Source organism: Phyllostomus discolor, chromosome 6 (assembly GCF_004126475.2).
Source record: "Phyllostomus discolor isolate MPI-MPIP mPhyDis1 chromosome 6, mPhyDis1.pri.v3, whole genome shotgun sequence".
Taxonomy (NCBI): domain Eukaryota; kingdom Metazoa; phylum Chordata; class Mammalia; order Chiroptera; family Phyllostomidae; genus Phyllostomus; species Phyllostomus discolor.
The window spans coordinates 43,167,627-43,193,376 of record NC_040908.2 but is presented as its reverse complement, the minus strand read 5'-3'; the positions used below and the strand labels follow the sequence as shown (position 1 = coordinate 43,193,376).

At 39.1% G+C, this 25,750-nt stretch overlaps 1 protein-coding gene across 2 annotated transcripts in view; it reads right to left on the bottom strand.

Annotated features, from left to right (window-relative positions):
* Positions 1–6,916: 6,916 nt before the first annotated feature.
* Positions 6,917–25,750, bottom strand: part of AFTPH (aftiphilin) — a 63,396-nt gene continuing 44,562 nt past the window's right edge. The window contains exons 6-10 of one of the 2 annotated variants that reach the window (XM_028517221.1): positions 25,472–25,594; positions 19,747–19,807; positions 18,140–18,223; positions 14,160–14,283; positions 6,917–8,046 (exon numbers count right to left, since the gene is read on the bottom strand). In XM_028517221.1, the coding sequence (XP_028373022.1) occupies positions 7,902–8,046; positions 14,160–14,283; positions 18,140–18,223; positions 19,747–19,807; positions 25,472–25,594 (537 nt within the window). In that variant the 3' untranslated portion in view covers positions 6,917–7,901. The remainder of the gene's footprint in view (positions 8,047–14,159; positions 14,284–18,139; positions 18,224–19,746; positions 19,808–25,471; positions 25,595–25,750) is intronic. The other variant, XM_028517222.1, reaches the window with a different exon arrangement.

The following is a 25,750-nucleotide window of genomic DNA, read 5'->3' as shown; positions in this document are numbered from 1 at the left end:
CATGCCTTCAGGCGTCCTTCCCGTGTCACTGAGTTTAATGATTATCGGTGTGACATCTTCTTTCAGGAATATCAAGCTTTGTCTGAGGGCCTAAGAGCGAGGTTCTCTGAGTCCCTCTGGGCCACACTGGGCCGTGCTCGGGGCCGGGAGGCAGGGCTGCTGATCCCCACAGCCCCCACGCAGGCACCCTGGGGAGCGGCAGCGGGCGAGTCCGGGTTTGGGAGGCTCCCTGGGGCTGTGTGCTCCGCAGGGGCTTCCCGGCGGTGTGGGCTGCGGAGCTGCGCCCCGTGAGTGCCGACATCGCCCCACACTTAGCTCCTATTTGTTGCGGTTGCAAAGCGGGGATTTAGACAAAAACGAACAAACCAAAACAAAAAATTTTTGGCAAAACGGAAGCCCCATGGGGCTGGTATTGGTGTTTGGGTTTGCTTCAGAGCTTGGAGAATTGAATTGGTGATCAATAGAATAGGGTATTTTTTGGAAAAACTGAGATGGAGCGAGAGGTGGGGCTCACACTATTTTCCGGCAAAGACAGATTCTGGAAGGGTCGCTGTCCATTTCACAGAAGGTGAAATGAGGGAGGAAGCAAATGCAGCGAAAGCCGGCCCAGGGCCGGGACTGTGCCAGAGGTCGGGGGCGCAAACCCGACCCAGACAGGGTCCCTGCCGTAGCTGCGGGGAGAAAAACCAGCAAATCGGTGGCATAGAGCAAGGCAACAGGCACTGTAGCAGCCCTCGTCACACGAAGAGGCTGATACTCTGGCCAAGTGTTCAGGCTCGGAGATCAGACAGACGTGAGTTTCAGACTCTTCTGCTTCCTGGCCGAGTGACCCTGGGCAAGTCACAGAACGCTGCAAGTCTTGGTCTCCTCACCGGTACGCTGGAGAGAAGTCCAGTTCTGGGGCCTGTAAGGGTGAGTGGGAGGATTGAGAAAGACGGCGTGTCTGGAGCTCAGGAGCGCCCTTAATAACTGTGAACTAGGTTTATCCAGAGAGGGCTGCCCAGCACTCTGTGAGGCTGGAGAGCTGGTTGTGTCTGATGGGGTTGCGGGGTGGGGGCGGGGCACAGAGAAGACAGCAGCTGAGGGTGAGAGAAAGAGCTTTTCTGGGAGAGAGGGCGGTCTGGGTCTGGGCCTGGGCCACCCGCCGGGCCATTTGGTAATGTAATGGCAAGGAGCTGGCCATTCAGGCCCAGGGCCCAGAGAGGACCAAGATCCCAGCTGCACGGTGACACGCTAAGGTGTTAAGACCTTGCCCAGAAGGCAAAGCGGTTACTGTGAAGGATATTTAACAGGAAAAGAGCACTCGGTCGTCATAGTGGAAGATGGGACAGGCAGGGAGACAAGCTGGGGGAAGGTGAGTGTGGAGGCTGTTTCAGTAAATCAATTAAGAGACTATGGGGCCTGAAGAGGGAGGAGATGGGTATTTAGGAGGATAACTGATAGGACCCCAGACCATAGGACCAGGGGTTAGGAAGGGGAGCAGGCCAAGAGCAAGTTTGGAGTTCGGGCAGTTTGTGGAGATGAGGATCCATCAAGGCCAGGGAGCACAGCAGGGATGCGGGCAGAGGGTTGGGGGGGGGGTGGGGCGGGGGACAGCAGGCCTTGTGGAGCCCTTCAGTTTGGAGCTGTGGGATGTCTGGAGGGGGTGGCCAGGGTGCTGTCAGAACCGTGGTGGGGAGCTCGGGGGAGGGCGGGGATGGGGTGCCCAACCAAGAACAGCTATTATGTGTTTTGATTGAGGATGCTGTACTTGGAGTATTATGTAGCAGATCAGAACAGCTCTTTTCTGAGGCAGACACAGCACTGATGTCTTAAGACCTCATTCTCACTCCTTGACCCTTGTAATCTTTCGTAACCCTAAGAGACAGCGACCCCAGGGAGGAGTGTGCAAGAGCTTAGGTCAACAGGGTGGGAGCTGAAGCGGCTGCAGTCACGGCTCACAGTGCTTTTCGGGGCACAGACGAGGTGACTGCTGTTTCAGTCCCTACACCCTGGTTTTGGCAAACTAAAGGAAGGGAGTTTTTGAACGAGGTCGTTAAAAGTAAAATAAAGTACATGAAGTGGTACGCAATGCTGTCGTCAGAGTTAGTCCAGGCTGAAGAAAATAAGCTAAAACGATAGACAACTTAAGCATAAGAGCTGTATTACGGGCCGCTCGAGTGTTCTGGAGGCCAGCCTGGCTTCTTGACAGTTGTCAGGGGGACAGCCACACCCTTCTGCCTTCAGCCTCCCTGTGCATCAGCAATGCTGGACCACTGGCCTGGATGGACGATGGCCCAAACCTACTGACTGAGTGCGCACTCCGTGCCCATGATTACGCGGGTTACCCTCATTTGATCTCCCATCTTCAGTAGATGCTATTTTTGTTTTCTGCTTATTTTATTCCCTTTATGCTTCACTTGGAGCCTGGGCTCACAGAGACTTTCCAGCTGTGCGAGGTGTTGGGAATCATCTGTATGAATGCTCAGATGGCCCATGAAAGGCCACGAGCGCAGTGTGACTGCATTCGGCAAGGCTGTGCCCGTTTTGAGGAGTGTGTGCGCAGGATGGAGGAATGTCGTGGTCTCTGTGTTGGGAAGCCATACTCCAAGTCTTTCCCAGGAGGGGAGTTATGGAGTTTGTGCTGGTCAACATTTGCATGGTTTGGATGATGGAGGTTATTTATGAATCTGTAGATGACAGAGTTGAGGGAGGAGGGAGACTATATGCTAGATGATACAATTAAGATTTGATGAGCCCTGACTGGTGTGGCTCAGTTTGTTGGGTGTTGTCCGGTGAAGCAGAGGGTCTCTGGACAGGGCACATGCCTGGGCTGTGGGTTCGGTCCCCGGTCAGGGCACATACCAGAGGCAACCGATCGATGTTTCTCTCCTCCTCTTTCTTTCTCTCCTCTCTAAAAGTAAGTAATAAAATGTTAACAAAAAAAGATTCGATGAGATAGGCTGAAACAATCATCTAAAGCTAACGAAATAAAGTTGTAAAAGGATAAATGCAGAACTCTTTTATATTTTTAAAATATTTTTTTCAATTAGTTTAAATTCAATTATTTTGTATTAGTTTCAGGCGTATAGCATAGTGGTTAGACAACCATGCACAAAGTGCTCTCCCTGGTATTTCTCGTACCCACCTGGCACCATACATTGTCATAATACTATTGACTGCATTCCCTGTGCTGTACTTTAACTCCTGATCTCTACTTTTCAATCCCTTCACTTTTTTCACCCTGCCCCCCACCCCCATCTGGCAACCATCAGTCTTAAAATTGTTTTTAGATCTAAAAATTCAATGACAAAAGTAGGTAACAAAGAAAATCTGGCTTGATGGCAGTTACAGGGAAAATGCTTTTTAGACAATGAATTAAAGAGAAAACATTGTTACCATATATAGTAATGCAACTTTAGGCTACATTTAAAAGAAGAGTCTTAAATAAAATGAATATGCGCTCCATGTCAGCAATGAGGCGACATCTGGTCCAGCCTGGAGAGCACACCGAGAGGGGCTTTGGCAAACAGGAGCAGCGTCCAGAGAAGTACGATGCATACAGGAAAGAGCTGGAGATCATGCCGTCGTGGGAGACCCGGTGGAAGAACAGGAACATGATGATGGCCTTCAGGTATTTATGGAGAAGGGATTTGCTTTACCTCACAAAACTTGGAGGGGGTAACTTGAACCAATCGCAGGTTATGAGGAAGCAGTTTTCCATTTAAACAGAAGCCCTAATAATCAGTGCTGGGTGGGGGCGGCCTTGAGAGATTCTGAGCCCATGCGAGGTCCCTAAAAATGTTCAGGCAAAGGCTGAACTGGCCACCAATTCCTAGGGGAGACCCAGGAGGGTATACAGGAAAAGGCCGAGAGTCAGAAAAACTGGATTCAGGTCCTGCCTCTGGTTATAGAAGGCTAATGTTTTGCAAGTTAGTTTCCTTGTCTAGTCTTCTCTCTCTCCAGCTCTAAGAATCTTATCACTGGCTTGAACTTCTGGTACAATGGAACCAACCATTTCATCAAATGAAATCTTCTGCAGTCTCCTCTCCCTGCAATATATAAACCCAGTGTTCCTGCTGGACCCCGTCACTGCACGGCTGAGCCTTTCTGGACACGGAAGCGGGGCTCCTGGGAGTGGTTTGTAAAGCACTGAACCAGCCAACCTTCCAGCCTGACCTCAGTTTTCAATTCTGTCCACTCAAACCCCTCATTTATGCGAGGTACAGGAGACTTTAAAAAGAAATTTATCCAAGATGGTATAGCTGATTAGTGGCAGTTACATTTGGAACACACAACTCCTAGTCTAACCCAGTGCCCCTTCCTCCCCACCAGGCTGCTCCCTGCTTCCCACCCATGATTTGTCTTAGCATTTGTTCCCCCTAAAAGTCCCAGTTCTGCCTTCTAGAAATTCCCCCACCCCCTTGGAAAAGCCCCAGCAACACAAAGAGGTCTGGCCTGCAGCATTGTTGCAATCTGAGACCCTGCTCCAGAATTCATTTCTCTACGTGTTCCTTCAACTCAGTGAGATGCTGCTGTTTGTATGGGCCGAGAAGTCGAAAACAGGTGTGGCCGGGACTTGGGTTGTCCTCTGTTCTCTCCTTTGCCTTTAGTGCCAGACTCCTTTTTGAACTGCCACCCAGAATAAATGTATGTTCCAGGCTCTTTTGCAGCTGCAACTAAATTCTGGCCAATAGAATGTAATTGGACACAATGTGTATACTTTATGCAAGTGTCCTCAATGGGAGGGAGAATCCTCCTCTTCCACCACAAAGAATGTAGGCATGGTGGTTGTACCCTCAACAGCCACCTGGGACCCTAAGGTGCAAACCGTGTGCGAGGACGGCGGGACAGTGCAGTAAAAGCTTCAGTTTCTGATGGTCTCGTGAAGACTTCATCAACCCCAGGCAGGTTCCTCCTGTTTTACAGGCAACAGAAATACATTTCTATTCTTTGAACCACCATTACCACTTTTATCAACTTTGTCATTGATTGTAAGGCAGTATTATTTTATACATCACTACAAACAAACAAAAAACACTGCCAAATAAATGGGTACCCTATCCCATCGTAGGATCCATTCCAATTTCAGAGTTCAGCTGTGATAGAAGTGTGAGTCTTATTACATGAAATGCAGTATTTTGGGTTTTTGTTAGAGCTAAGTCTAATCCTGATTCAAGAAACATGAGGAAATGAAAAGATGACAAGTTCTAAATAAAGAACACGATAATCATGTAGAGGGGAAGAACAAGTTTCTATATAAAAGAATGACTCATGAAAATAGTAGGGACACGTGACTCAACCTAGGAAAGTCTCTCCTATACTCCCCAGGCTGACTGGGGTTAACCGCGGACTCACGTGTGGCTATTTGGATGCGGCCCTCAGGTGAGACGGGAGTCCGGGCAGCGAGTGAGCTGGTTTTAAGATGTCAAGGACACAAAGCTGATTGCTAAACCAGTCTCCACTGTGTAATTTGGCAGTTAGGGTTGCTGACTCTTTGGTTTCTTCTCCCCAGTTTTGCAGAGTTCTCCTTGTCGACTTTGAGAAAAACAAATGGACAGCTGATGACCAAGACAATCCTGCTTCTGACACTCTCTCCCTTGGCTGAGATCACAGGGTGCTAAATGCTCTTCCTGCAACAGCCATTACTACTGCTTTCTGGGGAGATTTTGAGCCCTGGTCTGGTGGGAAAAAAAAAAACCAAAACGCTGAGCACTTTTGGTCCAGAGCTATGGCAATCCAATATTAATGCGTGTTGTGACTAAAACATGCAAGAACAATACAATAAACAAAAGGGAAATCTGGCTTATCGAAACGTGGTTGCAAAATGAAACATCCATTCTGTGAATTGTAAAGCAGGGTTACTTTCATGAGGAAGGCCCACTTGACTGTTGTAACATAATAATACATTAACTTGTTACTTTCAGTGCTCCTTTCTATGAATGTCTCTTACATTTAGCAGGATTTCCGAGGCCTTCACCGATTTTGCTATCATTTATTTACTATCTACTCATGTGACAAGTGTTTTACCTTCATTATTTAATACATCAACCCCACAGGTCAGTAGTATCATTCCTATTTTAAAAGTGGATATAACTAAGGCTCAGAGAAGTTGATTAACTTCCTCACAGTCACACAGCTAATAAAGGAGCTCTACACTTAGGTGATGAAGGCTGCCGTTACAATTTAGTGGTAATGTACTGTAGAAGCCACCATTTAAGCTTCTTCTGCTGACACATATAAAGTTCTGCTGAGAATAATTTGATCCTTCCATTCAGGTCACTGGGCACTAAAGCCTTGTAGACTATTGGGAAGCCTTCTCAAAACACAAATACAAGTTGGGGAGATGACAGAGATGGACTGAAAAGCATGGTCACTCCAGGCCACAGGTAAGTCACGCTGAGGTGACTGTTCCAACAGTCTGCACGATGACCTGGCCACACAGGGGCCTCTGTCAGTGCGGGCGGTGTGGAGGCCCCCACCGGCACATTCCCGCAGTGAGTACCAGGCGTTGGGCTTTTGGGCTGACGGCCCATTTCCAATGAAATACATCATGTGATTTTTGGGCAAAGCAATGTTTAATATTTTAAAATTACTTTTTAGAAATTTTCTTCTCACCTTAATTTCATGTACATATTTTCTTGGAAATAATAATAGTCCCCGCAACTCCCTATTTAACCTTGCCAATTCTGATGAAGATACATTATGATGAATCATGGGAATTTCTTTTATGATCTCATGTTCTACATAAAAGCAGCTCAGCTACTAAAAGGACTGATCCAATTCTTATGGACCAGATTCGAATTCTTCCTAGTTTCAACAAAGTAGACGCCCTACCAAATTATTTCCTGTGGGCTGAAATACATTAAAACGGAATAAAACTTAACACCCAAACTTACTACATTTTCCCAGATACCAAAGTACAAAGACACCGGGCTAAATTTCTTTTAAATTATTTTATTTTTGTGTAAGCTAAAAGGAAATTTACACACTGAAATCTCAAAAGACCTTGGGCATGCACATTACCCTTGTTCTTCTACATCTCTCTCTTTTTTCCATAGGAATTTCCCCAAACATTTAAAACCCATAGTTTTTACTGTATATACAGCCTGAACCATAGCAATCTATGATTATGTCATTTTACACTGTGCAAAATCCTCAAAAAATAGTGGTATGACAGAACAAAAAAATCAGTAACAAGTAAATTTCATGGTAAGACATTCATATAATTTGGTCCTTCTCCAAACCAAACTGATTTAAAACAGACAAAATCCCTTTAAACCCCTTCAATCAAGTTCTGACAATGATCCACACCCTATAACAAAGGAACAATTGATGAAGTGCCTTGCAAAAGGTCGAACAGCAATACGCCAGATTGAAAAGATTAAAAAAGAGCACAAAAATGCTAACAAAAGCCAGGTCTGAAACAAACCCACCACACACACAAAATTAAAAAAAATATTTAACAATGACTTTGGAGCTTATTTATGACAGCAAAGGTAATTTGACATATGATATGAAAAATCAGTAGGATATTCAACGCAATCTGAAAAGACTGAAGGGGATTTCACAGACAGTGGAGATTTGAGTTTTTAATTTTCTTTTTTTTATTTCAAAAGTTTTGTAAGAAGGACACCACCAGTGTATTTCACAAAGACATAAATGTATACACCCCAGCAACACAAAAAGAATAAATCTTCAAAAATGTTCACCCCCGATTATTTACATTTTTTTCTAATATAAATTTAGGACTTCAGTATGTAAATAAATATACATTACTATGTATACCTTTCTAGTGTGGCTTACCAACAAATCAGCTGAACTTGAAATTTATTTTTTAATTACAGCAGGTATGCTTCTGATGGTAGGGAAGGGATGGAGGGAAGGAAAAGCAATCAGTACTGTCTAATTCCTCTCAGTTCTCAGTCTGCTTTCTCCTGGGAGCTTGTGGAAGGTGTTAACGTGGCCGGGAACATCAACACCTTGGCATGCATGAACGTTAAGTCAGGAAGGCTAGCGATCACCTTGATGGCTTCTTCACTGAGGTGCTCTTCTCTTTTCGGTTTCCTATTGACAAATGAAAAATGAAGAGTGTGTTAATGTGACTTTGCTGCAGATCAAATGGGAGAAAGTCCACTCTCAGGATAGTCAGTTAGCAACCGGTGGAGACTTAAGTATCTTTTTCTCTGCCAGTTCCTGAACCTCATAATACTTTTGTGCCATGTGCTCCCCAGGCCAGACGCCACATCTCTCACGAGGACGCGTGCCTGAAGTACGATGCCTGCTACAGCTAGTATGTACAGACACTCACGTGCACCCGTGTACAGCTCGCAGCTTTACTGCTAAGGCTCGGGAATCTACCCAGGCATACTTTTAAAATGTTACTAAGCAGAAATATAATTCAGAAGCCCTAATAGCACTCCACCCAACTGGACTTCCCCTTGCTCCCAGTGAAACTACCAAAATTACCTCAACATAAAACGAAGTATGTCTGGCACAAGACCTTGTAAGTCATTTTAACCTCAGGCGCTCTGCACCCCCAATGGGGAATTCCAGGAGAGAAAGCCCTCAGCTCAAAAACACCCATCTCAGCCCCGCTGGGATGCAGACAGCTGCTTCAAAAGTGGCACCACTGGGGCTGCCGTTGATGCTGAGGATGTACACAGGCAGGAGGGCCTTAGGAAGACGGGAAATTTTAAAATCCTGTGGGTTCTCTAGATGAAGTCTGTTTTACTACAATGGCCCCAGGTACTAGAAATGGGCAGTTTGGTGCCTAGAACAGGTACAAAGAACTCCTGGTGACCCATGTCTTCCCATCAGGCAAGCCACAGGAAATGCCAACAGGGCGTCAAATGTGGCTCAAATTGAGCATAAGATTGTAATCCGACATTTATTTTTTCCAAGAGGTTAAATATATTGAAAGAAATAGTTGTAGTGATAAAAATACTAATTTTAGACCAAAGTTCATTTAAAATAATTAACTCTAGAGACCCTGATCTCTTTTATGATAAAGACAGCTGGTACTCTGTTAGGTGTGACACAGGTTATTCCTGCCACCCAAATACTTTCTTTGTTCTGGGGATGACTAGCAGAAAGTCGGGAGATAATGCAAGAAAGATAGATGCAGGCATTTTTTTTATCCTAGGCTTTTCTGTTACTACTTTTAAATTCAGGCTGAAATCAAAAGATTTTATAGAATGACTGAAAAACCAAACATCAGACTTTTAGGACCAATGTTCTTCAGGGGGACACAGGTCCGCTTTAGGCACAGTGAAACCATGAGCACACCGACCAATAATGAACTCACTTCTAGAGTTTTTCCGCAGAAAGGAATAGCACTTATTTTTTTTCCTGACTGAATCTACATTTAATTGTACTTAAATGGTGGCAAAACTATTAGGTGGCTGTTTGATGGGAAATTGGGTATCTGCATCATCCTAAAGTAAAACGGAAGGTTTACTTTTTAGTTTCAAAGTGAAAAACACATAAAATGGAAAATGTCAGCCTCTCGCTAATGGTTAATCTTAGCGTCACCAACGATGAAGTCAATGAGACGTGATGTGTCTTTTGATGTGATACACCTATGATGGATTCTATTCTAGCCAAAACAGTTTACCTGACTTCATCAAACCTTTAGATATACTATCCAGTTTAAAGGAAGTGAGGGGGAATAGAGAAATATATTAAGTACTACTTCAAGGAAGCAAACAGAGAAGTCCAGAGGCTGGGACATTCTTCAGCACAACTGGAGTGATCTTCTTCAGTAAGCTAGTGTTATAAAACTGAAAGCCAAACGGCTTCAAGGGTAGACATGCTAGGTTAGAAGGGGCTTAAGAGCCGTAATGGCCAGGTACAACAGTGTTCGACTAAATATTGGTTTGGATAAAGCAGAGAAAAAGGACGTTGTCAGAGAAATCTAAATACAGCCTGTGGATAGATGGGATGAAAGTTTGCCGAAACTGACAGAGGGAGACCACTGGTTGCAAGGACAGTTTCAGTGTGGACTATTAAATCTCATTTTTGGTTAAAGTAACACAAAGACATGTGTATTTACATAGAAAAAAGCTGAAAGACTATGCAGTAGGAAGTTATTTTTGTTGGCTTGTATTTTCTAACTTTCTACAATATATGTTATTGCTGTTTTTGTAATGATAAGAGGTCCTTAAAAACAGGAACAACACTGTACCTAAACGGACTTCATTCGTGGAGAACAGCTGGGGTATGGGAAAGGAAGGAACTTCCACCCGAGGAATGGTTGGTAAAGATCATCGAGGGTTTCTATCAACTGCCTCATTTCAGAGGCACTCCTTGGAGGCAATATGAAGCTGTATTTAAAAATACGAAAAATGTTGTCTTTGTGTGTTTATCTGTAGTCACTGTGTACTGATGTGATCTAGTTTTCTTAAAATATAAGAAAATGCTTGTGAAGAATCTGAAAATAGAAAGTTATATCATGACCTTTTCTCAAAGCCAAAGGCAGTGACCTAATTTCGATGTATATTCTCTTGAGATTTATCCTTTTTGTCAAAGGAATACAATCAAGGGTCCATAAATAAACCATGCATTTGTGGTAAGATGATTTTCAACAAGGGTGCCGAGACCATTCCAGGGGGGAAGAAGTCTTTTTAACAAACGGTGCTGGTACAGCTGGATAGCCACATGCAAAAGAACAAAGTCAGATCCCTATCTCACGCCACATTAAAAAAATTAACTAAAAATGGATCAAAAACCTAAATCTATGAGTTGAAACTATAAAACTCTTGAAAGAAAACCTAGGTGTAAATGTTTGTGACCTTGAAGTAGGCATTAAGTTCTTAGGATATGACATCTAAAGCGCAAGCAACAAAAGAAGAATTAAGAAACTTTTGCTCTTTCTCTTCAGCGAGGCAGCGAGGAGCCTCCCCAGCAGACGCAGAGATGCTGATCTTTGTGAAGGCCCTGACCATCAAGACCATCACCTTCACGGTAGAGTCCAGCGACACCACTGAGAATGTTAGAAGTAAAATCCACGGAAGGAGGGCATCCCACCCAACCAGCAGTGTCTGATTTTTGTGGGCAAACAGCTGGAGGATGGCCGCAGGCTCTCGGACTACAACACTCAAAGAGTCCACCCTGCACTCGGTGTTCATCTGCGGGGTGGCATCATCAAGCCCTCCCTCTGCTACTTCACCCAGAAGTACAACTGCGACAAGACAATCTGTCACAAGTGTTGTGTCTACCTGCATTCCCTGTGCTGACAACTGCTGCAAGAAGCGCGGCCATGACAACAATAGAATAGAAAGCACATTACTGGTTGCCAGGGGCTGGGACAGTGGCAGGTAGGGAGTGACTGCTAGTGAGTATGAGTTTCTTTTAAGGAGTGAAAAGATGTTCCAGAATTAGACAGTCATGACGGCTGTGCAACCTCATGAACTTACTAAAACCCACTGAATTGTACACTGGAGAAGGGTGGATTTTATCTCAGTTAAAAGGTAAAAAAGAGATGTATCCCTTTTGACAACTACTCCTTTGGCTTGCATAAATTTACTTACAGGTCTGTGGCTACTAACTAGCTGGCCACCCACTGACTAAAATGAGGAAGTATTTTTTTTCTCTGTATTAGAAGAGGTAAGCAAGAAGATGAAGCTATTTTAAAACTAAAAACTTCCATTTCTTTAGACATAAGAAGTCACTTTCACAGCCAATGTATGGAAAGAGAAGAGCACATGTACTTTCTCTCACACGTGCAAAAGCACCTAGAAGAGTATGGGATCTTGTTTGTTACAGGTCAAATTCCCTCTACCTAGACCACTGTTTCTTCACCTTTTCTTACTTTACAGTCCCTCAGTGCTCTTCTACTCTATCTTCTGTGCACTGTCAAGAGCCAAGAAGATTTTGCTGAGTTTTATACTCTATAGTTTACTTAAAAGCTAAAAGAAAAATAAAACAGAAGGAAAACAACAGAGACATTTAAAACACTTTCTAAAGCTATACCTGCCACCCCTTTTCTCTTCCCTGCACAACTGAGAAGCACTCATGGGGACATTTTATAGCATTTCCTTCTAATTGTAAGACTTGTAAATATTTGCACTTCTCGCCATTTTCTTTTTTTTTTCAAATTTTTAAAAATATTTTATTTATTTATTTTTAGAGAGGGAAGGGAGGGAGGGGGGAGAGAGAGAGAGAGAGAGAGAGAGAGAGAGAGAGAGAGAGAGGGAGAGGGAGAGAGAAACATCACTGTGCGGTTGCTGGGGGTCATGGCCTGCAACCCAGGCATGTACCCTAGCTGGGAATCGAACCTGGGACACTTTGGTTCCCAGCCCGTGCTCAATCCACTGAGCTATGCCAGCCAGGGCTGGCCATTTTCAAACAGTTCCCCAAAATAGAAAATATAAAGTTGGCAACTCATTTCCCTTTCAATTTATGGTGTTTTAAATATAGAGCTGAAGCCCTGACTGGGTAGTTCAATTGGTTAGAGCATCGTCCTGATACACCAAGGTTGTGGGTTTGATCCCTGCCCAGGGCACATACAAGAATCAATCAATGAATGCATATAGAAGTGGAACAACAAATCGATGTCTTTTTCTCTGTCTCTGAAATTAATCAATCAAAAAAAGTTCCTTCCATAAATGTAGAGCTGAACAGGTAGTAGAGAGTAATTCAGGGAGCTTCAACAATGGTGGTCACTAGGATACACTATACTTTAGTTCATTCCGTAACAGCACAGAGTAAGGGAAAAAATGAAAATATTTTCTTGAATTTCTTGAAGTGACAGAGGAGCTGGAAAAGTTCCCTCGTGTACATACAGCATATTTCAAGGATGAATTAAAAAGTTAGGAGAGCAAGTTAACAATGTGGTGTAGAGCTCCTCCTAATGGTGCAAAGAATGAATTCTCATCATTGGGACTTCCAAAACTCTAACTTGTTCTTTCAGTGAGACTGCAAAGGAAAAAAGGTAAGGAAAACAGTATGATTGTTCCTACAAAAGACTGCAGTAAAAATAGCAGGGTAAAGCTCAAATAATATAAATATCAGGGTTTTTTAAAAGTTAAACATTCATTTGCTTTTGGTTAACATCCACAGGAAAAAATGGGTAAGAAAATTATATGAGAAGAATTTCAATTTGAAATACTAATTTGAAAATATAATTTATTTGGGAATAGAAAAAATTAGGAAGCAAGCAAAACACCCACAATGGCTTCACTTACAAGTAGGTTCACTTACTAATAGGCTTTGACAGTGCCAAGTAGCATTACATCAAAGGAACAGGGGTAATGAGAACAATGGAGAGAATCTGGACAAATAAGCACATGCATGCTACAAATCCATCTCAGGGAAAGTTAAGGGTATCCATAATTATAATTATAAAACAAATAATAATGGCTTTTTATAATTATACATATTGACAGCATTAATAATAATAAATATTTGTTGAATGGGTATTCAAACATTTTAAAATGCAGATGTATCATGGACTTGGGACAGCAGAGATGGTATGCCAATCAATACTTGCTTTTGCAGTAATCTGGCTCATAATGATTAGCTTCTTACTAGGAACTGGCTTATTCTTATGGCTAACATGCCAAAGCAATGGCTTATTCTAGTGCTTGACTATGTAAAGTTAAAGGTCCTGAATATCCTAAACACAAGGCCCGCGTGACATTCCCTGTATCTGGTTCCGACACTGAGATAACTGCTTTTCTAAAGGCATGCCGTGAAGGGGCTCCCAGAAACCTTGATGAAGCAACGAGAGGTGCTGCACATTAGCAAAAATTCAGAAAATAAATAGTGGCCATCACCCTATCTTAACCTTGAAGTGAAAAGATTAGCCTTGTTGACTCTGGGAGTGTGAGGCTGGGTTCCTTCCAAAAGGTCTCAGTAAGTTATGAAGGGGAAGAGGGAATGTTTTTACAGTGGCTTTATGATCTCAATACTTAGAATTAACAAGCAGAATTCTTCTCTACAAAGTTGGAGGTGGGGGAGAAAAAAACCACATCTGTTAGCCCTTGCTAGTCAGTCTCTTATGAAATAGCCTGCTCTAATATATCTCATAACTAAACATTTGATACTATTTTCTGAAATTAGGCATTAAATGAATTTTAATACAATATAATGAAATACTGCAAACTTATCTGCTTTCCCATTTGGGCTGTTTCAACACAGAAGTCAAAGTCAGGGTGTAATAATCACTAATTGTTTACCTGGTAGATGTGCTTGTCTTCTCTACTGTGGACATGAGTCTCGCAAATGCATCAGTCACTTTGAGGCTTGAGGTGGAGAGTTCCAGCTTAGAAGTTGTTAACTCATACAACTCTGGATCCACACCTTACAGTATAAAATGATAGTCAGTGGTGGCGAGCTGCAATGGGTCACTCAATTAGCCACAATCCAAGATGCAAAAGGCAATTATTCTGTAAACATCTGAGTCTTTTACAAGCATAACACATCTTTACTACACTGTACCATTATATTTGTTTTTTAAATTACAAATTCTACTTTTGAGTCTTTATAAAATAGGAAAATACTTTCAAAATTCCTCTTTGGTATAAATATAATCTTTATCTAACATAACACCATCCAACACTTCTGAAAATTCTATCTGCTATAGAAAACTCAATTTTGGATTAGTTTGAATTATGAAAGTTAACACCTTATCTACAGAATGTACATGACCTGTTATACAATAGAACACCTCAATTTTTAAACTGATTAACCTCATTTTTTGAACCTCCCTTTCCTCCTACCTTCTTGACCATTTTCCTGCATTATTTTCTTCCACACCGAAAGATTTGGAAACTAATACAAAGTTCCAAATATGGTAAATGATTTGGTTAGTTTAAATATTCTGACAATCTGAAGGTATAAGATATTACTCAAAACATCAAATTATTACTAAACATAAATTATATACCATGTTGTTCTTTCTAAGATGTGGGAAGGTATAATATTTTCAGAAAAAGTGAAAAATAACTACTTCCGGATAAAATAAAAATTGCCTCAAGAGTTAATTATATTTCTATAGTCTCATATCTAACTCTAGCAGCTAATAGTTCAAATATCTTGTTAAACAAATTCAAAATAAAATTATGTTAGAGGACTAGATTGTAAAAGTCTACAAAAATCCTCTGTTTATGTGACTTTAGTAAACTATACATATGTATTTTATATCTCAAATACAGATTTATATTAAATATGACTATGAGAACAATGAAAAAACAATAAAATATTTCAACTCAGCTAAACTTTAGATAATAAAGATAATCAGATTAAAAAAAATCTCTTAATTGTACAGTCTTCTTGGTCCCAGCAAATTACTTGAGAGGAAAAGTACCGCAGTTTCAGGGTATAATTGAAAAATTTCTTATAGCTTTATCAATCGTTACTTATTGTTTTTAAAAAAGCCCTGATGATCAGCTCATAAAATATAAATGCACATATTGCTATTAACACGTTTTTTCCTTTTGGTATATTTCAAGATTAAGGAAAAAACCCAGAAACTGCCTTCTGTTAACCAATTTTGCAGATGACTAGCAGATGTAAACAGAGATCTCAGATGTTTAGAGAAATCAAACAAGCAGAAGCAGCTTCCACAATTACCATGTCCAACAAGGGAGGAAGGCTATAGAAAATGTTTGTTGACTCTCCCAAGTTCTTAATATTTCATTAAGGAGCAGTTTCAAAATATACTAGAAGGCCTTTTCTTTATATTTTTATAATACTAAGAATATAGGCAGCAATTAAACTACAAAAAAATTATAGATTCCTGAAAGGGACCAAACGAACCCAGAGTATCTCTTTCCTCCGCTGTGACAGGTTAGCTTCTAAGTAACTACAAAATTTCAGGATATGTCTAATGAATAATGCAGAATAAACTGCATTCTGACTGGCAACAGGAAAAGTGTTGGCAAAAATTTACTTGAATTTGTAAAATACTGGCCACTCGGCCGTTAAACAGTAAAGTAGGAGTTAAAAAACAACAACAAAAAATCAAACTCCTGAAGCTCAAAACAAACACTCATAAAAAAAGAAAAAAGAAAAATAGTATTGTGGCTACATTTTTCAAAAACAAAATAATTATCTACTCTATACTAATAATTAGAGAGTAATTCTTTTTAATGGAGAGTTTTTTTAAAAAACAAAACCTTAATGAGGCATAGTTTAGTTACATAACTAAAGCTAGCCAACCAAGTTCTATGCCAACCTCCTAAGTCTCACACACAAATAATTAAATAACCGCAAGCTAAGACAAAATGACTTTCCCAGAAACAAGTCAGAAAAGGTGCAAGCAAGTGGTGAAATGGAATACTAAGGAAGGTGTCAAGAACTGCAGCTCGATGGCAAGTTTTAACAAAACCCAATAGCAATAAAAAGAAGCCAAAGCAACTTTGTAGTAATCAAGTTTATACAGCAGCTAGAGCATATTAATGAAAATATGGAACAAAAATATTTAAAAGGTTCCAAAGTAATGAGGACTGCATTTGACCATGCTAATTTCACTTCCATCACAGCTCTAAGCTTCTGAAATGCTTGCTTTTCTCTAGCTGTGTATACTGAGCCTGGTTATCAGGTCATTTCTGTACTTCTTCATATGGTTACATTATCTGCACTCCTATGGATGGTTTTTAACAAGAGTTTGAAATGTAACCAAAAATTAAATTTAAACCAGATTTTTAGGCATCCAAAAATAGTGGACTCGTTTATATTATAATACATACAGTCATGACAAAACAAAGCTGAGAGGAAATTAAAAATGGGAGCTTGGTAATTCATTCTTGGGACTACAGCAATAAGGAAATCAATACACACTTTCTCCCCATTAAGTATTAAAAACAACTAATTAGCTCACCCACGTCATTCCATAGATCAAGTATATTTAGAAGTAATGTAAGTAAATAGTGAAATATCATTTTGAACTCAAAACCAGACACAGATTGTGTTTTTCACATGCTTGCAAATCTTGGAAACAGTGAACATGATAACCAGGGCTTAAATTTGAGGAACCGAGTCATTCTACCAAATGGCCTTGGACCTTCCTTAGAGCAGGATCAGATTTCCAAAACCAGACCTTGGAGAAGGGCATCCTCATTCCAGGCTGACCCTTAGCTGACTGATTTACGCTCCCCCATTTCCCATCATGGCACCTAAAACTGCTGGAAGTAGGTGGCAGGGTTATCTAGTTGAATAGAACCAACCCAGCAAATTCTCAGGAACCAGACTGGCTGTAACTGGACACTAGTGGGGACACAGAGGGATCCTCGCTATGCATTCTGGGCATCAACATCTATATATAGCACCCCAGTGGCATCTGATCATCAATGGGTATGATTACCAGATCACAAGTTGGGATGACAGAGTCATTAAAATCGTAGTAAATAAAATATAAACATGAACATAAAAATGCCATTATATTTTAATCTTTTATTTAGTTAGAAAATGACAAAGTACATTAGTTCTTTGGTCAATGAACTGAACTTTTGCAGGGCTGAACATTAATTTAACAGGCACTCCAAGTAAGGTTTAATTTCTAACTTTTAGTATCTCATAGCAACTATTTTCTACTACTAACTTTTGTAACTTTTTTGTCCTCCACACGGAAAACTAACAGTACACTTTCTATTTAAGAGCTACATAAAAACAACAATAGTTCTATGTTGGACTAGATAATGAGTGCTAGACTCCAACATTTTGGAACCTAATTGTACATTCAGCAACACTAATAAACAACTAATTGAATTCTAGCATTTGTAAAGATTCTACTATCACAAGCACTACAACGTAAAGTCATCTTTGTATACTAAAATATTCTTATATCTCTAAACTTTTATTTTTTCAAATGGCTTTATAGAATATGCTTTAAAAAATAAGCATGTAAAATATTGCATTTTTCATTTACAGGAAAAAAACCCCTGCCTTTAACTAAGGACACGAGGGCAATTTTATTCCTAGAAACTACGTTGAGCTTCGAACAGTACATTCTGAGAAAGCTTTCCGTGAAATACATCTCATGTAACTCATTAGCTATGGTCAGCAACTAGAAAATACAATAGATAGGTGAAAGAAAAGTACTAGACAGACATCATAGAGAAACAATCTACTTGTTTCCTTGTTTGTAGGAAAGTCAAGTGATGTGGTCATGCTTTTAGTAAATAAACTATAATTGTGGTTTTAACACTCTGCTGACCTGGGATTGTGGTGCTGCTGCTAGAGCTACTGTCATCCACGGGCCCAAAGAAATCAAGGTTCAGGAGAGTGGAACCTCCACTAGCTTGAAATTCAGTGACCGTGTTGGTAGGCAGCCACACAGAAGGTAAGCCAAGGGAGGAGGGGTTATGTGTAAAAAGGGGTAAGACACACACTTGAACATGCAGGTTATAATTAGTAGTCATTACACATTTTTAAATCAACATTAAAACAATGTGTACAGTATTAGTTTTTCATTACTGAGGACATTTCGGAAATAACAATTTAATTCGATGTACATTTTCTCATGTACAATGTAAATAATTTAACACTTAGTAAGGTTTTAGTTAGAAGTTCAGTTCTTTCAATCAAACTCGAAGCCATACCAGAAAGACCAAGGGGGAAATATACCCGTTAAAGGGAAACAATACTTGTATTTCAACCCAATATTAAATCACTGCACATGCCCAAATCAATCTTCCATGTTAGTAAGATTGGTTTCCAATTAATATGTTTTTAAAAGTGACAAAGTTTTCAGTTTTAGGACACACAGCAATGCATTAATTTAGTTTAAAATGAAGCAACATAGTAAGGAATGTCATAACTGCCCTACCCTGATGTGCAACCTCAAGCTGTACTGTTCCCCTTTAACTCTGAAACAGCAATCAGAAATAGTGTACATTTTTAAAGAAGTTGTTTGTTAATAAAAAAAGCACGAGGATTTGACTAAATTAAGACACCAGACAACAGCAAAAGGTTCATCCAGGCTTTCCTTCAGCACTGTTATTCAATCGGATGCTTTCCCAATATCCCAGGACCCCCACTCCATGGCAAAACTGACAGAATGACAGGTGTTTCAGGCAATGGCTCAAACGACTGATGAAGTACAGGAGTAATTGTTATCTCAGGGTGCAATTAAAACTTGTGCTGTTGGCACACTGGAAAGCTTGCATTTTGTGTTATTTCAAAGACCCCACATTAACTATAATAAGTTATTTCTTTTTCAGGAATTTCTTTTAAAACCATGAGTGAAACCAGTATTTCTGGAATTACCTACCAGTATTTTGAGATACGTTTTAGAAAAGGATCATGAAAATCATTCACCTTCCATTTGCATATAAGTGCTCTATAAAATATTATTAAATCTGAAAACTACTTTGAGTCGGTAAGTATGGGTCTATTTGCACACTGTATTTGGTTAATTGTGCTTTGTGCTTTAAAGCAGCCTCTAGTCACAAGAATTTACATCCAAGAAAATTCTATAAATTAAAACTACAGAAACTAATTTCAAGGAAATTGATCTTACCTAAAATATCATTTAAACTACCTAGATAGTTGTAAAAAATAAAGAAGCTTTTTTACTTAAGATAAAGAAACTAAAATTTTACCTAGCTACTCACTACCTATATTTGGACATTACTAATGTTAATAATAGTAATGGCTAATTTCTTGAGCAATTACTATTCAGAAAGAAAGCCTGAATTTCCAAAGATAAGAATAAGAAGTTATGTTTAAACAAAAAAGGAAATCAGCAGAGAGAAGTTTGTCTGAACTTTGTAGCTTTCTTAACTCTAGCTCTGGTGCTAGAGGCTCTACGGAGAGACGTACCATCTAAAGGGTTAGTAAGGCCACTGCTACTCCAGTCAAACTGGACGGGTGGTAGAGACTCCTAGAGTTGAAAACCAAAAAATCAAAATTAATCAGTACGAATTGTAGCAAAATGAAGAATCCTTAAAAAAAAACCACACAAACACAACTATTATAGCTAGATAATCAGACAATAAATTACCTAAAGACAAAATTGGGATAATTTACAATTTCAGAAGGTTATCTACAAATATTAACCCAAACTGAAATTGCAAAATTTATAAATGGTACAGTTTGTTAACATTAAAATAGTTTCTGAGAAATGGAGTTATCTTTACATTTCAAACAGGTATTTATGGACTATTTCTAGGTCAAGATTTCAACATACTCTCAAATCATAAACTATTGGCTTGATTACAATAAACACATTAGAATATTTTAAAAAGTCACTGACTTTTTTCACTAGTGTGATTAACTTTAAATGACTAGCCACTTAAAATTTCTTAACAGAGAGTATAATATAATAGAGAAGGTACCCTACTAAAAATGAGGAAATTTGGGTTGAGACTGAGCAACTATGAAGTAACTGGTTATATGACCATGTATGGTTAGTTTAGTTGATCTCATTATACATGAAATGAAAAGGTTCAAAGTCCACAGTCTCTGGTTCTTTACAATTTTCCAAATTGTACACATAAGATGAAAAGTAGTACAAAACATTTTTAAAATGAGTATCACTTTATTTTAGGACTATTCTTAATGAGAAAAAAATTGTGGGTTTTGGTTTTCTTTCTTCTTTTACTTTGAGGTGGTGTTATCAACACTTACTGAAATAACCCTGTGTTTTATTAGACTCTTAATATTGACATGTTATCTTTTTTTTGTATCCCTTTACTGTGTGCATACGTACATGCTGTATTTTAAGGTAAATACTATTAAAACTTTGTACTCATTTTTTCTTCTGTGTAGACAGATACTGTTCCCCGTAGGAAAGGAGCATGAATCCAAGATTTTTGAAAGTCTAAAATCATATTATAATAACAATTGTCTTGATAACTGGAATACCAATGATACATATGTTACAACAAGTATCTTGTCGCCCCCAGATCAGGTCAGGACTGGAGGTGGGCAGGGTGGGGGGGAACAAACAAAGCAAAATGCTAACATTAGTGGATACCAGGGGTTAGGAATGGTTGTGGGAGTGGGGTGAGGTGGTGACAGTGGGGGTGCCTATTGAGGGAGTTCCTTGTGGCTATGGAAGAGTTCTGTATCTTTATTGCAGTTGTGATTCTATGAATCTTTCCAAAGGATATAAATGCCATGGAACTATACACACATATTTTACAAATGTCATATTGCAAGTTTTGATATTATACTGTAATTATGTAAGATATAATCAGGAGTGAAACTGGTGAAGGCACAAAGCACCTTTTCTGTATTATCTTTGCAGCTTCTTGTGAATGTGTAGTTATTTTAACAAAAAATGCTGGTGAAAATCTAGTTTATAACCTGCTTACAAGACTGATAAACAACATTTAGAAAAGTTCTTCCTTAGCTGACCTCAAAAACAAACAAAAAACTCTACGCATTCCAACAGATTCAACTTAAAATATTTTCCTCCTATATCAGTGAGACCTTTGTTACATTCAACCTTGACTAAATGGACAAAACCCAGTTTATGCAGTAACAAAATTTTTGATAAATGGAGCAAAGCTCTTTCATTAACATGTTTTATCTAAATGATGTCAAGCAGTTGGACTTAGAAATATTTCAGTGATTTGCTAGAATTTTAGCTTCTCATGCAGGTGTAAGACATTTTAAAGACATAGCCAATAATACAGGGTAGGGTAAAAGCAGGTTTACAATTGTTCATATAGAAAACAATACAATAATTAATAAATAATATAAGACTAAACTCTGTGTTTTGTGTACTCACAACTATAAACCTACTTTTGCCCCACCCTGTATAATAATAAGGTGTTAAACACAAATCGACACTTTGTGGAAATGAGACTGATGAAAAATAGGACATCTAAGCAATTTTGGCTAATGACATTGATGAGAAAAAGCATTTTAGAACAACTTGAAGCAATGTGGTATGAATGATTACTGTAGAGACAAAACAAGGTCATAAAAAGAGCAAAAAAAAAAAAAGGAAAGGAGACTAGAGATAGGAGACTTGGGTTCTCTGGTCTTAGCTGTACCCCTATTTGGGGTGGGTATGTACCACTTAGCCTTTCCAAATATGTTCTTATTGTAAAAGGAGAGCACAATGATAGATAATAACTTTTTTTCTTCTAACTCTAAAATTCTGATTCACAACTGAAATAGCCCCATCAAGTAGCCTAAAAGAGGAATTTTGTTAGTGGTGAGTAGTGAATTAAATGCTAGTCAGAAAGTTGAGTGTACTCAGCAGTGAATAAAGGGTGGTTGTAAGTATTGATCTGACTAAGAAGGAAGTCAGTAATGACACTATGGATAGTGTGAGCTTGAAATTCAGTGGATAAGGATTTAAAAAAGGAAAAAAGACCCCAAAGCAATCACTATTGCTTTGTACACATAAGCTGTCTTTTCAGTTAAAAGTATCTATGGAAAAAAAATACCATTAACAGTTGCTGGTAAGATATTAAAATTCCTAAAGAAGAGATGCAGTGGCTATAAGATTAATAAGTACAAGAAAGAAAAAAACTTCAGTGGGTACCAAAATTGAGCTAGAATAGACAGATCAAAAAGTATGTAATCATAATAAGAATTATGCAACTATGCCAAGTTTGAAAGTCAATGTTTAGTGCTGCCAAAAACAAAAACTTTATGAAAGGAAGGTTTGGTGTGTATATATATATATTTTTAATAAGATACTAAACAGTTTTTTTCCTGACACACATTTTGTTAAGCTTCTAGCACTAAAGACTATAGCTTTTTCTCTGAAAACTATGACTAGCAGGAAGACATAACAGCATCATTGCATGGCCAAAAAGTAAAGTAAAAGTAACATACATGTTGCATGCCAAAGAATAGCGGTGAAAAAGAGCACTTTGTATAAAGAAATTCTTCACAATGCATATTAGATGTCTGTAAAACTTTTAACCTGCATCACGAGCATGGAGTCAAGCAAAGATCATACGATTTAGTGATGGAGGTCAGGCATCTCAGCACAAAATCTGATATGCATACTGAAATCTGTTGGAGTATGTGTATGTCAGAATGAAGACTTACACAGCCTCAAGTCAATTCAGAAATAAGTTTGAACAGCTTCTACTGGGAAATATTATTTTCACTGATTCTCAGAAAAGCCTAAAAACTACAGCTGATAAGGATCACAAACTATAACAAAAAAAGGATAAAATAAACTTTTAAATTCACTATGTATGTACTTAAAAAAAAGATGTGCACTAACAATAAAAAGATTAAAAAGATCTTTTTTACATAAGTAGCAAGAGACCAAGTTCCATCTTCTAACAAAAAAGTTAGATATGCTTAAATGTTGCTAGAAATTTCTATGCTTGCCTATAAATGGGGAGATACCAATCCTTTGATTATGAGTACATAAGGGCGTATGTTCATGACAATGGCATACACACCATGGCAACACACCATGGAGCTGCAACTAACCTCTGGCAACACACCATGGAGCTGCAACTAACCTCCAATACGTTAACACACATTAAGTCTTTCATGACATGAGCATGTTTGTATTAGGGCATCTAGCCTACTTTTAGTCATGTCTATTATTGTATTATATAATAAAGATACATATGACTAGAATTAAACACATAAGATCAATCAAATTAGCAAGGGGCAAAAATGATGGGTGGTAGCTAACCCTGATAAAATAAACAATAGTTTATGGGGCTGTAACACATGGAAGTGGATAGATGGAGGAAAATGGGGGAAGGAGAAAAGCAAAACTAGCAACAAGTGGCCTCAAGTGAGAACAGCACCATTTTCAGTAAATGAACCAGCACTGTGAGAATAAGAGTGTTGATTAAGGCAGAAGTGGAAATGTGCTGTGGGAGAAGTGATTTTGGAATCTGCATAGAGAAGGCAGCCCTGGGAGAGCAGTTGATATCCAGAAAGCAATGAAAGGAGGGTAACGAAGGACAGATCTTCCTATGGAGACATTTTACCCAAGCAATCTTGCCTGTTGTCTAGACACCGAGGCCAGGAACTTTATGCATCAGGCCTCTTTGCCCACGAATTCAGTGCCAGCTGTAAACCGGTTTCAGTGCAAGTTGTAAACTCGTTTTAAAGAGATTTTTTTCTTTATTTTTTATTCTCACCCAAGGACATTTTTTCATTCTTTTAGAAAGACAGGAAGAGAGAAAGAGAAGCATTGACAGGCTGCCTCCCATATGCACCTGGACTGGGGATCACACCTACCTCAACCAGGGATGGAACCTGCAACACAGGCACGTGCTCTGATGGACAATCAAACCAATAACCTTTTGGTTTCTGGATGACACTCCAACCAACTAAGCCTCAAGGGGATTTTAAGCCATGATCAGGTATAAACCACAGTGGCACACAGCAGTAATAGTAGATATTTCTTGAAACACACTTGAAAGGGCAGAAACTCGCTTTTACATCATTATTTTCTAAAGTAGGTTTTTCAAAACATTAATGCTACAGGTGTTAGGACTTTTCTCCCCTAGTCCCAGCAGTAAAGGTCTTGTGGCTAAGTTAATTTGAGACATGCATTAAAATTAAATAGGGTTATTTACTACAGGATTTTTCAGAGTCCTTAATGTGTGTGTTGTGAATCTCCAAGTAGGGTATGATATGAAGTTATTTCCCAAACTTACTTCACCCTGAAACCCCTTTTTAGTGGCACTTCTCTGAGGTTAGTATTTAATGAAGTGCACATTTTGGGAAAGGCTGTCCAAGCGTACACTTCTGTGTTAGATACAACTGAAGATGATATTTAGGTTAAAAATGACAAACACAGCAAGGACATGATTTCGAAATGGTAATATTCACTTAAAAATATAAATCTTCTGAAAAACAGTATTTTACCAGCACTGAATCAGTTTCTGATTTGATATGGGAAAAATAAGCAAACTAAAATGGCTATTTTTCCCCAGATAAAAAGTGAGAGGGGAGGCTTTAATATTATACATATTAGACTAAAATAAAATTTTTGCTTAAATGTGCTTAGGAGGTAAAGAATAAGAAAAGTAAAAGAGCTTTCTTTTTTTTTATTTCATAGACTGTTTTATTAAATATCGCATCACTTTCAACCTGAGTAACAATTTTACCCAAACTCCTCAAACAAGTTTTTGATGTAATAAACACACCCAAATTTTGTTACTTTATGAAATTTTGCAAACTTCAAGAAAAAATACATAATAGCAAACTTGATCCCATTTTTTGGGAAATCCAGCACTTACCAGATTTGTGTGTCAGTAATTATGACCATACAATGGTCAAGCTGCGAGTGATTTTTAGAGATGCTTGTTTCAAAGTCTTCCTTTTACAGGGAAAGAGACTAAGGCTTGGATAGGTTTAAAGGACTTACCCATAACCAGCCAGTCCTCAATTTGTGCCTTTCTATTCTTGGAAATTAAAGATAATTTGTTCACTATATTCCAAGAAACGTTACTTAACAAGTAATCAAAAATCACATCCATTAAGAAATCAAATTTTTAAAATACCTTAAAAACTAAGTTATATATCAAGGGAAACAACAGTGTGTGTGGACATATGAGTACAGTTATGCATGAATCTATCCACACACAGATATTTTTACCTGGAATTGGTCAGATGCACATGTGTTCATTTCTGGTGACATGGTGGTTGTCTGACCGATGGAAGCAATTTTTTCTGCAGCAGATAGTGGTTTCAATGGTTCCTTGGTGGGCTCTAGCATACCCTGAAAAAGGTGTATTAGCCATTAATTTGGGGGGGACGGATATCAACTTATAAACTTTACAAGAAATTTAATCTATCAAAAAGCAGAAAGGAAAAAACAGGTCATTTGGAAAGTCACTAAAAACAAAAGGAACCATCTGTAAATTTTGTTTAGAGA